The following is a 13,679-nucleotide window of genomic DNA, read 5'->3' on the forward strand; positions in this document are numbered from 1 at the left end:
TCAAAATCCTAGAGAAGAACACAGGCAACACCCTTTTTGAACTCGGCCATAGTAACTTCTTGCAAGATACATCCACGAAGGCAAAAGAAACAAAAGCAAAAATGAACTATTGGGACTTCATCAAGATAAGAAGCTTTTGCACAGCAAGGATACAGTCAACAAAACTCAAAGACAACCTACAGAATGGGAGAAGATATTTGCAAATGACATATCAGATAAAGGGCTAGTTTCCAAGATCTATAAAGAACTTATTAAACTCAACACCAAAGAAACAAACAATCCAATCATGAAATGGGCAAAAGACATGAAGAGAAATCTCACAGAGGAAGACATAGACATGGCCAACATGCATATGAGAAAATGCTCTGCATCACTTGCCATCAGGGAAATACAAATGAAAACTACAATGAGATACCACCTCACACCAGTGAGAATGGGGAAAATTTATTTTGATTTATGTATGAAATCATTACTGCAATCAAGAGAATGAAGATATCTATTAAATAAACCCAGTAAACATTAATTCTGAAAACACTACATATAGCCAATATAGTAGTATTTTCCCACAGGGATTATATTACCACTTTTACTTGACTTGTCATTTCTTCAAAACTAAATTAAATTCATCTGGATTATCTAATATATAAACACACACAAACACACACACACACACCCAACTGTTTGATGTTAAAAACATTGTTGTATTATGTTTAATAGGTGACTCTACAAACAGTGACTTGGACAATACAGACACTCAATTCTCAAAAATAAGGGTGGTCATAGGCATTTCAAGACTGATGCACTAACTTCTTCATCATGCTATCATGTGCCCAATATTAGGAAGTACTTCTTTATGTTTTTAAGCCTGTTAAGCTATGTCACAATTTGGCTGCTGTAGTTTTAGGCAATGTAAGAAGTTTGTAAAAAACGGAGTTGGAATCACGTGTGATTCTTGATTATTTATATATTTTTCTTTTCATTAAGAAGGCAAAAAGTGGGGTACCTGGGTGGCTTAGTCAGTTGAAGCATCTGTCTTCAGCTTGGGTCATGATCCCAGGGTCCTGGGATTGGGCCCCATATCAGGTTCCCTGCTGAGCAGGGGGCTTGCTTCTCCCTCTCCCTCTGCTGCTCCCCCCTACTTGTCTCTCTCTGGTTCCCTCTCACTCGAATAAATAAAATCTTTTTAAAAAGGCTGAAAACCATCAACATACTCTCCTTTGGGACTAACTGGCTAGAAATGGGTCTTAGAGACAACTCTGATTACAAGGATTATGAGAAATTGCACTCCCAGCAAAAGAGAAAAGGAATGTCATGGTTGGATTAGGTCAACAACAATGCTGTAATTACATAGGAACAGTGCCATAGTTAAAAGATCTTGGATCTCTTAACAATAAAGAAGAAGGAATGGAAACTAGGGACAAACTTGGCGTATCTCCCACAATTATACAAGGTCTCTATATGAAATCTAGGATTCATGAGATTAAGACATATGAATATTCAAAATGAGGCTTGACTTTTTCTAATATAAGTGTTGAATCATAAGTGTTAACTACTACTGAGTATGAGAAAATATGACACATAAGAAAGTACTTAAGAAAAAAAGGATTTTAAAACATAAAAGAAAACTATTAGCAGATAATATAATTAAAATTTAAAAGGAAATAGATGAAATAGACGAGGAAAGTGTTAAAGTAACATATATTTTTGAAAAGAAGTAAAACATCATAATACCTCTTCAAAAGTGAATAAAGTAAAACATGCTTTTGTTAATATAGCCTCACAGAGTCATAAATAGAGAAAAGTCCCATTTACATCATTGTTTCTATTCTAGACCAATACAATTTTGAAGATAAAAGATAACAAAACTGGCAACCTTATGTCTATAATTACTAATTGTTTAGTAACTACACTTGTGGTGAGTACAGCATAACACATAGAGGGGTTGAATCACTATGTTACCTGAAACTAATGGAACATTCTGTGTCAACTATACTCAGATAAACTTATTTTTAAATTCTTAAGCAAATTAAATAAACAAAAATGTAAAAATATGTGTTACTTTCTTTAATTATGTCAAATGCAGTTTTAAAAACTGATACATAGTTTATGTCAAAAACAAATCAAAAGCTAAGTAAATGTTAGTAACAGTTATTCATTTAGATTTCCAAAACAGTGTATTCCACGGCAGTTAAAGAATTAACAAACATCAGTCAAATACTTCTCACCAGAAGGCAAGATTACACTTACAGAACATTTTAAGTAAACAACTCCAGCTAGTGCCTGCCACAAAAGAAGTTTTTGTTTTTTTTTCTTTTTAAAGAGCTAAAGCAGTTCATGACTGAGTGACACTGATTCTGAACAAGGTGGCACATTCATATTTTAATACCTACTCTTTCAACTCTGACAATATCTACTCTTTCAACTCTTATAATACCATTGGAGTCCAATCACCAACTCAAGAGTATCATTAAATGGATACAATTAATAATGGCAGCACAATCACTATTAGAATGAAAACCCAAATACAACACGATGTCTGGGAGAAGTTAAGCAGACCCTATTTTGTATTTCTGAAATATTTGACTAATTTGGTATGTGAATAATCTTCAAAATGGAGAATTAAATCATAATAAGGAACATGATGGGGCACCTACATGGCTCAGTTTGAGCATTCAACTCTTGGTTTTGGCTCACGTCATGATCTCAGGGTTGTGAGATATGTCACATATGGTCTGAGCTTGGCAGGTTGTCTCCTTGGGATTCCCTCTCTCCCTCTCTCCCTCTCTCTTTGTCCCTCCCCTTGTCTAAATTAAGTAAATAAATCTTTGAAGAAAATAAGAAGGAACATGATGGCCAAGTTCATATAATTTCCTATATGGTCTCATTAATGGGATCTATGGAATAAGTAACATGTCCTCATATAGTTGGAAAACTGCATCCCCATATCGATAATCAGGCAATTTAGGTTTGTTGATCTCTCAATAGGATATTTTTCTCATCCAGACCTGAATGTAAAGCTCCTTGTTTATAATCTAGTATATATTTTATGTGATATACTCTTAAGGACTGAATTGTATCCTCCTCTCAGATTCATATGTTGAAGTACTAATCCTCAATATGACAACATGCGGATACAGGGTCTTCAAGAAGTAATTAAAATTAAATGAGGTCATAAAGTTGAGGCCAGTAAGACTATGGCCTTATAAGAAGTAGAGAATTCCTTCTTTTTGCATTCTTGGAGGAAAAATCATAATATGAGGACAAAGTTGCCATCTGCAAGCCAAGAAGAGAGCTCTTAACATAAATTGAATTGGCTGGAAACTTGATCTTTGAATTCCAGTCTTCAGAACTGTGAGGAAATATATTTCTGTTGTTTAAGCCACCCAGTCCATAGTATTTGGTTAAGGCATTTGGAGAATGAGACATGAAGCAAGAACTTTAAATTTAAATACTTTTTTTAACAATGGGAAAAATTTTAAATAACAATATCAGAATAACAGATTTTTAAATAAGGAAAAGCAAAATAATAGTCTACAGAAAAAATATCTAAGTATTAAGTAACACAAAACAGAAAATTTTAGCCTGATACAATGCCTTACCATTTCTTTGAAAACCAGTGACATATATACACTTATGAAAATTAATAAAGGGAAGCCTAAACAAAATAGACTTGGAAGGCAGGAAGGGGGAGTCTTACATGGATTACTAGAAGAATTGTCAATTGCAAACCCCAACAGAAGAATCCTCAATAGGAAGGAATTATCAAGTTAAGTCCCTACAGGAAAATATGTACATTGCATCTCATAAGAAATCAACTAGCAACTGAGCCCATGAAAATTGTCATAACTGTGAACTCTTGCTTTTCTCCAATGGATTTTCCTTCAAAACAACACTTCAATTCTCTCCTCGTTCTCCATAAAATAATATTCCTCTCCTTTTTTGTTGGCTTGCCTATAGTTTTTCCATAAACTGCAATTCTCTATTATACTCCAATGCATTCCTTTCTGCTGATAAAGTAACTGAGCATTATATTTTAAGGTTAAAACTATTATAAAACATTTATACCAAAGTTACATGACTTTTATTGTTAAGCTACAATAAATTTAGTATGTGGTTTTACAAACATCTCCTCATGACTTTCAGAAACACTGCTGATGTTTACATTCACCTCTACAATATACATTAGAATATTTATATTTTTTAAACCTTATAAAACTAGAACTGAGCTAAAAGAATTCTTAAAACCTACATAACTATGTCTATGGATGAGGAGTGTAATCAATACAGTAGGGCTGAAAAAATGTACCTGCAATGTTCTGGTTACAAGAGAAGAGAGTAGTGGATGAAAGTTTTGACCAAAAATGTCCATTAGAAAAGATATATCCCTGGTTCATTAGGCCCTCTCATTTGTGAATGAATAATTTGAAAACTATAGATTGTTGACATTTCCATTGCTGTATGAAGGCCTGCATAAGCTCTGGATTGAGGAAGTAGAGGGAACAAAATAAATTCCCCTAAAAGGAATTAAAACAGTATATCCACCAGCTCAAAGAATAGATCTGTGATTTTTCATTGTCACGATGGATCCAATTTACCATTTTGGAAGTTAATATCAACTGAGCAAGTGGGGGCCTCAATTAAGAGAACTACAAAATGAAAGAGATAAAGTAGTTCTTATTCAAAACAAAACAAGCTTGCAAAAGCAAAGTGAGCAGAAATATGGAACAAACTAATGTTAACATGAAATCACTCTACATAAAATTAAATCCACCAAAAAAATTAATCAATTAATTAAAACCACCAAAGAATAGACAATTTTTTGAAGAAAAATGGCAGTTAATGACAAAAATACATAATTTCATCAGTGTTAGGGTCACCTGAGATTTATACAATTGGCTAAGTTTTATTCGAGGTGGAGAAATAAAGTAGATATTTCATGTTTATAAGAACTTGGATTATTACTACCTACAATATGTAACTAGAGAAAGTTTTGTGAGAAATTCTGCATGAAGAAAAATGATCTTCTGTGAAAGAAACAGGTTACAAAAAAACTCAAATATACTATGTAAACATATTAACAAAATATTTAGTATACTAACGAATAGTTTCCCTTGGGAAGGGTACTCAATGAAAAGGCGGGAAAAGACAGGGTCATTGGAGACCTAGGAGTAATGTACCTTGTTCTCAGTATTAGTTGCATCAATCTGTGGTAGATTGGTCAATTTATATGAAATATTCTATTTCTATATTACACATCAATATTAAGTGTTAACACAACTGACCATTTCTTTGTGTTTAAATGAGACAAATATAAAATCCTCAACAAAAAAATAACATGGTGTGGGGATGCCTGGGTGACTCAATCAGTTGAATGTCCAACTCTTAATTTCAGTTCAGGTCATGAACTCAAGGTCCTGAGACTGAGCCCTGTGTCTGGTTCCGTGCTGACTGGGAAGTCAGCTTGAGGATTCTCTCTCTCCCTTCAGCTCCCTCTGCGCCTACCCCCTGCACGTGCACTCTCATTCTCTCAGTATCTCTCTCTCTCTCGAATAAATAAATAAGTCTTTTTAAAAAATAGAATGGTATGTTTTGGGGGGTGAATGTGCATGTGTACAATGGTAAGTTCATCTGTGACCCACAAAGTCACATCAGATAGAGGGTAAAAATGCCAAAGAAATTTAGACTCTAAAAAAAAAAAAAAAAAAAAAAAAAAAAAGGAATTTAGACTCTAAAAAGCATTTTACATAAATATATATGAAAGTATTTAAAATTCACCACTAAAATATTAAAATTTAAATAAAGAAATCAGTATGTGGAAAAGGAGGAGGAAATGTAGAAACTTTAAGCCAAAGCTTCTGGAGAGAAGGAAAACAATAATAGAAGTTTTTTAAAACCGTAACTAGAAGGTAAGATTTTAGAAATATATTAATCACAAAAGAGATTCATTCATGATAAGACAACTGTTATTGGCTGCATGCTGTTTACAAATCATACATAAAATTAAGTTATAGTTTTCTTTAATAAAATTGTATGTATGTGCATTATCATGCAAAACTACTATAGTATTGCTTGTTTAATAGTATGTAATATTGTTAGTATTATAATACAATTACAATACAATTTGTTTATTGTCATGCTAAGCTAGAAAGCTAAAATTACTATTTCTATCTCCTTGCACGTAGGATCCCACATGTGATACAGGTTTTGCCAAATCACAACACTTACATGAAACTTTTTTATTTTATTTTATTTTATTTTATTTATTTATTTTTTATTTTTTTTATCTACGATAGTCACAGATAGAGAGAGAGAGGCAGAGACACAGGCAGAGGGAGAAGCAGGCTCCATGCACCGGGAGCCTGATGTGGGATTCGATCCCGGGTCTCCAGGATCGCGCCCTGGGCCAAAGGCAGGCGCCAAACCACTGCGCCACCCAGGCATCCCGAAACTTAATTTTAAAATGAGTTTCATGGGGCAGCCCAGGTGGCTCAGCAGTTTAGCGCTGACTTCAGTCCAGGGCGTGATCCTGGAGACCCGGGATTGAGTCCCACGTCAGGCTTCCTGCATGGAGCCTGCTTCTCCCTCTGCCTCTCTCTCTCTCTGTATCTCTCTCTCTCTCTAATAAATAAATAAAATATTTTAAAAATTTTTTCAAAAATAAAATAAAATGAGTTTCATGGAAACTCTTGTAGGGTCCAAAACATCAGTAATGATACCAAATATCATGGTAGCAAGGAATTTTTGAGAAACCCAGCAGTTGAGGAGACCATTTCCTGAAACCATCATTTTTAATTATTCTAGGACATCCATGTCCTTAAGGAATCATTTTGAAAATGGTTTCTGAAAGGTCAGTCTAATTTTTTCTCTTTCTTTTGATGGGGCTTGGGGCAGGCTACCCCAGAATATGCTAACGTGTATATTGATTATTTCGAATTAAAGTTACTTGAGAAGCAGCTGGTTCAAGCAGGACACTCTGACCCTCCTCTCTGTCCCCCTGAAAGCAGGAAACAAATCTCATAGGAAAGGTACCCTCCCTGCAACCGGAGGTGGAGCCACATACTTACATCCTTATCCTTCTCCCCACCTGCACCCACTCCACTCAGCTGAGATCAAGAATTCAGAGCTGAGAATCTATGTAAACAAATGTATGCTTAGTTTCTTCACCCTTTATTTCAAAGGGTTAAAAAAGTATATATTATTATTAAATCCAGTCATATATTTGGAAAATATTAAAGATTAAAGTATAAACACTTTATGAAAGACATAAAAGGCCCAGATAATGGCATGTTCACAGATCAGATTATTTATTATCATAACAATATACAATTTCTCAAAAGATTCAAAATATTCAATACAGTAAAAATAGAATTCTTTCTTTTTTTAAAAAAGATTTTACTTATTTGAGAGAGGCAGTGATAGTAACAGAGGTAGTGAGACAGGAGTGAGGAGGAGTGGGAAAAGCAGGCTCTCCACTGAGTAGGGAGCCTGATATGGAGCTCAATCCCAGGACCCTGGGATCATGACCTGAGCCAAGGCAGATGCTTAACCGACTGAGCCATCCAGGCTCCCCTAAAAATAGAATTCTCAGCATATTTTTAATTTTTAAAGACTCTGAGAAGAGCTAAGGTAGTTTTAAAAAGAGAACAATAAGTAACTTAAAAATTAATTCTAAATTATGTTCAAATAACCCAAAAGATAAGCAGCACATGAGGAGTAATGAAGAAAAATTACTAAGGAATAGCAGAAGACAAAAAGTAAATGGCAAAATATAATGTGACCTTGGGATACCTGGGTGGCTCAGTCAGTTCAGTGCGTGGCTCTTGGTTTCAACTCAAGTCATGATCTCAGGGGTCATGAGGTCGAGCTCTTCACTCAGCATGGAGTCTGCTTGGAATTCTCTCTCCTCTCCTCTCCCTCTGATCCTTCTGCCCTCCTTCCCACCCCATTGCATCCTCTCACTCTCTCTAAAATAAATAAATAAATAAAAATCTTTTAAGAAAATGTAATGTGCTCTCACTAATAATTATAGCATATTTTATAAACATTCATGTACATGTATATATATACGTGTGTGTATATATATATATACATACAACTATGTACTGTTTAAATGAGATGTATTTTAAATATAAAGATACAGATTAAAGACAAAATAAATAAATAAATAAATAAATAAGGTGTATCATTCAAATAGTAAGCAATAAGGCTAAAGTGGCTATATCAATATCTGATAAAATAGATATCCAGGCAAAGATATTACAGGAAAAAAGAGAAGTATTATATAATTATGAAAGGGTCAATTCATCAGTAATAAATATGTATACACTTTCCTCAATGATAGTAATATTATTAATATATGATATCTCTAATTTCTTCTATCTCTGGTCTCTAGACCTTTTATAGGACTCATGGATTAGACCAATCCAACTAGGAAAACTACTTTTTGATTTACTTAGAGTCAATCGATGAAAGATCTTGACACATCTGAGAAATTTCTTCACCTTTGCCATATAATGGAATAGTATCACAGGAGTGATACCCTACCCACTTTGCTGAATAGAAAAACGTTACAAGTCCTGCCTTCAGTAAAGGGTTGTATAAGAGTGTAGGTCATTAGGAGTATTCTTAGAACTGTACCTACCTTAGGAAGTAAAAAATAGTATTATGCATTTATGTTTGTATAGTGCACTGAAATTTCAACAAACCCACTAACACAGTTGCAAATATTATATCATTGAGCAAATTGGCAAGGAATGGTCAACATGGGTTTTCCCAAAGCACTAAGTATGTATCTCTGTCATAACACTACTGATGTGATATTTGTTGTTAAGAGAAAAGGGTGGGGACTGGACTCAGGTCCCCTCAACCTGAACCGCCAAATCCAGCATACAGGCATAGCTAAAACTCTATGCCTCTTCATTACTGTATCTTCCAGAATATCTAAAATCTATGTCCTTCACCAGCATATCTTGCAGGAAGGAGGAAGCAGGATGCTTACTGAGAGTGGCCCGATGACAAAGACTGGTGAAGACTGGCTCAAACTAGGGTGTGTCAGGATGGACCTCAGTGCTGAACTTTCACCGACATCTTCCCTCATTATACTATTAAAAATCATACCCGGGGATGGAGATTTAACATGTTAATCAGATATGCAATGCATGGAGAAACATGGCCGTTAAGTGTGTAGGTGCTAATAAATCCTGACCTCTACCTGCTTAGACATCATCCCTTTCCTACCTAGGGTTTCTTTAAGAAACTCTCCTTGACCTCACTTCAGAGAGTCAACCTGAGGACACTTTCCTCTGTGCAGCCTCACTGGTGCATAAACCCTAACAAAGTCTTGCCTGAAATTCCCCTTTGCCCTCTTGTCAATTTCTATGGTTTAGCGAGCCCAAGGGCTGTTTTGCTATCAGTTCATTTCCAATGCTTCCTAATTTCATTTTTCTTTAAATGTCTTCCAGTGCCTACTGGTACGTCTGGCTTAAAATAACATTTCAAAAATAGAAAATAGATAGATTAATATTCAAAATATATAAAATATTAAGAATGATACTTGGAGGAAAAGCACTGCATGTTAGGATATGTAGGATGATAAAGTATTTCTGTAATAAGATACTAAGGTCTAAATTTCTTAGATAGCATGAAATTTTAGACTAACTATAATCAAAGGCATTTCTGTACTCAGACTTATTTGCTCTTTTTTAAAACCTTTGCTCAGCCTTGCTAAGGTGTTGGAATCTGAATATTACCATGTTTTTTTTCAAATTAAAATAGCATTTTGTATTATCAATGGAAACAGAAAGAAGTACACAGACTACAAAGCAAATTTCCTAAGGGCATAATGTATTAATGGCTCAAAGGATTTTATATTTAAAGGTTTCTAACTGATTTACAATAACAGTCTATGCTTAATGAGCTAACAAAGTCCTTAAAAGCATGTTTTGTCACCTCATGCATACAATCAGCAAATAAAAACAAAACTCCAAAAGGAAAAACAGTATTGGCCTTTTTTCTTTGTTGTATCTGGCAGAAAATTATTGGCTTAGTCCCAAATCATAGAATGTTAATGCTGTATTTAAACAACACATTATTGCATCCCTTCTACAGAAGAAAATTTATTACCAGTAGTCTCTTCTTGTGAATCTCTTCTCTTTATATCATAACATAGTTTTAAATATAAGTATGGCAGAAAAAGTGGAGTAAAATTGTTTCATAATGTGTTCTGTTTTAATATCATGAATTGTTTATTTTATTTAAAAGCAGAACAGTTTTGCAGAATCATCTTGAAGACCCTATCTGTGCGAAAATTTTATTATATGATCTATTTTAAAATTTAGAATTGATGTTTAATTACCATAGCAAATTCAATTTCAAATAGGATGTATATGTATTGAAAGGGTAATGTGGTGTACAACTAAAAGATGATGTTTGCAGTTACTAGTTCAAATAAACCAATACTTAGAACATTTTATTTTTTTAACAATTACATTTTTATGAAGCTATTAAAATTGGCACTGGCTATGTAAAATAAAATACTCATTCAGGCAAAGAATAGTTATTTTCCTCTCTCATTTGGGTAGTCAAAAGGTTTAAAGAGTTGTACTTTATTTTTTCTAGACCTACCTATTTATATAAATAAAACAATTATTAATAATTATGAGTGAAATGTGTGAAATGGTGTTGCCAAGAGCATAGAATCTGAGTGCAAACTGGTGGTGCTCAAACTGTTTTTGATGGTTATTAGTCATGCAAGTATATTAAAACATTCCTTTCCTTGGTTTCTCCATTTGTTAAATGAAGATGATAGAAACATCTACCTTATATAATTTGTGAATGTTGAATGAGTAGTTAGTTGCATGTGAATGAGTATTGCATGGAATAATGCCTTTCATTTCATGACATAATCTTGCTTAAGCATTTTAAATATTTTTGCTATTTTGTCTTATTTAGAATGTTCCATAAGTATAGACACATTTATTGTAAAATTCAAAATAAAAAAATTATAATGTGGTCATTTTATATTAGAGTGAAATCATAGTAAAGCAATACTTTACGGAATAGAAAATACACAGATCAAGAGTCACAGTTTAGTATATATTCCTTGAACAGTTTATAACAAATCTTTATGCCTGAACTGTAACAAATCATACACTTTGCAGATGAAGACACTGAGGGTTAAGTAATGATTAAAGGCTTGCTTCTAAAAAAAAAAATAAAAATAAAAAATAAAGACTTGCTTCTTGGTTACATAAACAAGTGACAAAAGTGATACTAATTTTGGTTTTCAAATTCAAACTCCATACTTTTATTCTACTTGAAATATGTATGTACATGGAAACTGCCACATTTTATTATTATTATTGTTGTTATTATTTTGCTACTACATAAAATTCATGATGATAAGTGTTCCTTTATTTTAAAACTAGTTTTTGTTGTGAAATTTTAATACAAAATGTATGAAGAAAGAATTGTATGAAGAGGGCCAATTTTCTAGTTAATCAGGAATCAAAACTGAGGAGATGGGTTATATTTTAAACTTTTGAGTTGAACCTATGTAACTGAATTGAATTGAGCATATTTTATTTTCCTATGCATGTAATGAAATAGAATATTTTTATTAACAAGCTTCACCATGGAGATCCAAAAATGAATGGCAGTCATAAACTGCTTAACCTCAACTAATACAGTATATGAACGCTGTATTGAGAGTAAAGAGTAAACAGAAAAAAAAAATAGTATTCCACAAGATTGGGCCTAAAGTTTGTTGTGCCCAAGATTGCGAATCCGAGAAACCACCAAGGAGCCGACACCGATGCAAACACAGGAGGGCTTATTTACAAGCGGAGCTTGGGTCCAAGTATACCCGACACAGCTGAGCAGGGACTTGAATCCCGAGGCTAAGAGGGGTAGCAGCGTTATAGGGGCCAGTGGCCAATGGGATTGTAACACACATAGAAAGTTGCACAGTCATGTAGGTCTGCACGCGTGGCCAATTGAATCACAATTAACCCTATAGTGACCATTTGAGCTGGCCTATCATTCTGGTCAGAATTGGCACACAGTCTTGAGGGCACAAGGCGGGGTTACATTGTTATGAGCGGATTTCCGATAAGGGTGTGCTCAGCAGCTTGACTAGGGTGGGGCAGCGCCTTAAGCAATAAGCAGGTCATGTGGGGGTCATACAGGAGGTGGCGGGTGCAGCACAAAATGGAGTTCCTGCTCTGCTTGTCCAGGGGTAGGGGATTTTTGTTAAATATCCTGGGTCCCACAGAGTTAATGCAAAGTTTGTAGATATTGTGGAAGATAAAAAATATGTTAATGAGTCATCTGAGCATCAAGAACATACTTTTGATACATCCATATGTGTGTGTAACTCCTTTTTTACAGTGACTAATGGAAGTTCTTTCTCTGTTTTATTTCTTGAGAGTAGCTAGTAGCTTTGCATTATGAAAATATAAGAGCAGGGACAGCTGGGTGGCTTAGTCAGTTAAGTGACTGGACTCTCAATATCAACTCAGATTATGATCTCAGGGTATGAGATTGAGCCCCATGTTGGGCTCCATGCTAGGTGTGGAGCCTGCTTGGGTTTTCTTCCTCCCTCCCTGCCTGCCCCTCTGCTCTCCAGCTGGCAGGCTTGCTCTTTCCCTAAAAAAAAAAAAGAGAGAAAGAGAGAGAGAGAGAGAAAAAAATATAAAAGAACATACTTCATACTTATAGTTTCTTACAGTTTGATATGAGAATACACAGCAGTCATGGTTCTTTCAAAGGTTCTTTATTTACCTCTCTATAAACAATCATATTGAATTACTTGCTGCTCTTTAATATTATGATATTATGACACTTGGTCAAGTCTCTGTAAAGCTGGACTCGTCAAATTCACCTTTGAAAAGGAATAAAAGATGGTAGGGAGCTGGAGCATAAATTAGTTCTTTGTTTTTGTTTTGTTTTTTAAGATTTTACCCATTTATTCATGAGAAATACAGAGAGGGGCGAGACACAGGCAGAGAGAGAAGCAGTCTCCCTGTGGGGAGGGTGATGCAGGACTCAATCCTAGGACCCCAGGATCACCACCTGAGCAGAAGACAGATGCTCAACCACTGAGTCACCCAGGCATCCCATAAATTAGCTCTTTGGACATGAGAACCAACCAAATACCATTCACCTATATAGAAAGAATAGCCCCATTTGTAACACAAACACCAGTGCACCACTCACTATTATCTGAATTTTGGATTCTGTTTAAGAAGAATGATAATTCTAGGAACATAGTTACATATATATTGTTGATTTATCAGGAATAAATCTCTTAGGAAAAACCACCATGCATTTTATACCCCAAAGTTTCCCATGGTGAGGGGTATGGGATAGAATGTGGAATACAACGTGGAAAAAAATATAAAGGAAAATGTATTATTTAACAGCTGAGAAAGTTAGCTTTGTTTTTAAAAAGTCTTAATAAAATTCTAACAAAAACGGGGAAATCTGAGTAAGAAGTTTGGGCAAGGGCCAAAAGAGGAGGCAAAAATTAAATACAATTTCCCTTTCTCAATGAGAAGAAAAGAAAATGTTTCTATTCTGAGACACAGGAGGAACAAAAAAGAAAAATCCAAAGACCAGAGGAAATAAAGAGAGTAAAGTCCTGAACTCTAGAAACTCTTTATCCTAGTGAAATAAAGGTT

The 13,679-nt window shown here is 34.5% G+C and overlaps 1 protein-coding gene across 10 annotated transcripts in view; it reads right to left on the bottom strand.

Moving 5' to 3' along the window:
• The window catches only part of LOC144287938 (uncharacterized), a 388,349-nt gene that overhangs the window by 238,300 nt on the left and 136,370 nt on the right, over nucleotides 1-13,679 (bottom strand). For 4 of the 10 annotated variants that reach the window (XR_013355787.1, XR_013355795.1, XM_077855435.1 and 1 more), the window contains one exon: nucleotides 9,842-12,645. The exons of the other annotated variants lie outside the window; for them this stretch is intronic. Coding sequence is in view for 1 of the 4 variants with exons in the window: in XM_077855435.1 (XP_077711561.1) it covers nucleotides 12,565-12,645 (81 nt within the window). In the remaining 3 variants the exon portion in view is untranslated. Of the gene's footprint in view, nucleotides 1-9,841; nucleotides 12,646-13,679 lie in introns of those variants that run through there. 10 annotated transcript variants of the gene reach the window in all.

The sequence above is a fragment of the Canis aureus genome, chromosome 17 (genome assembly GCF_053574225.1).
Source record: "Canis aureus isolate CA01 chromosome 17, VMU_Caureus_v.1.0, whole genome shotgun sequence".
NCBI classification, from domain to species: domain Eukaryota; kingdom Metazoa; phylum Chordata; class Mammalia; order Carnivora; family Canidae; genus Canis; species Canis aureus.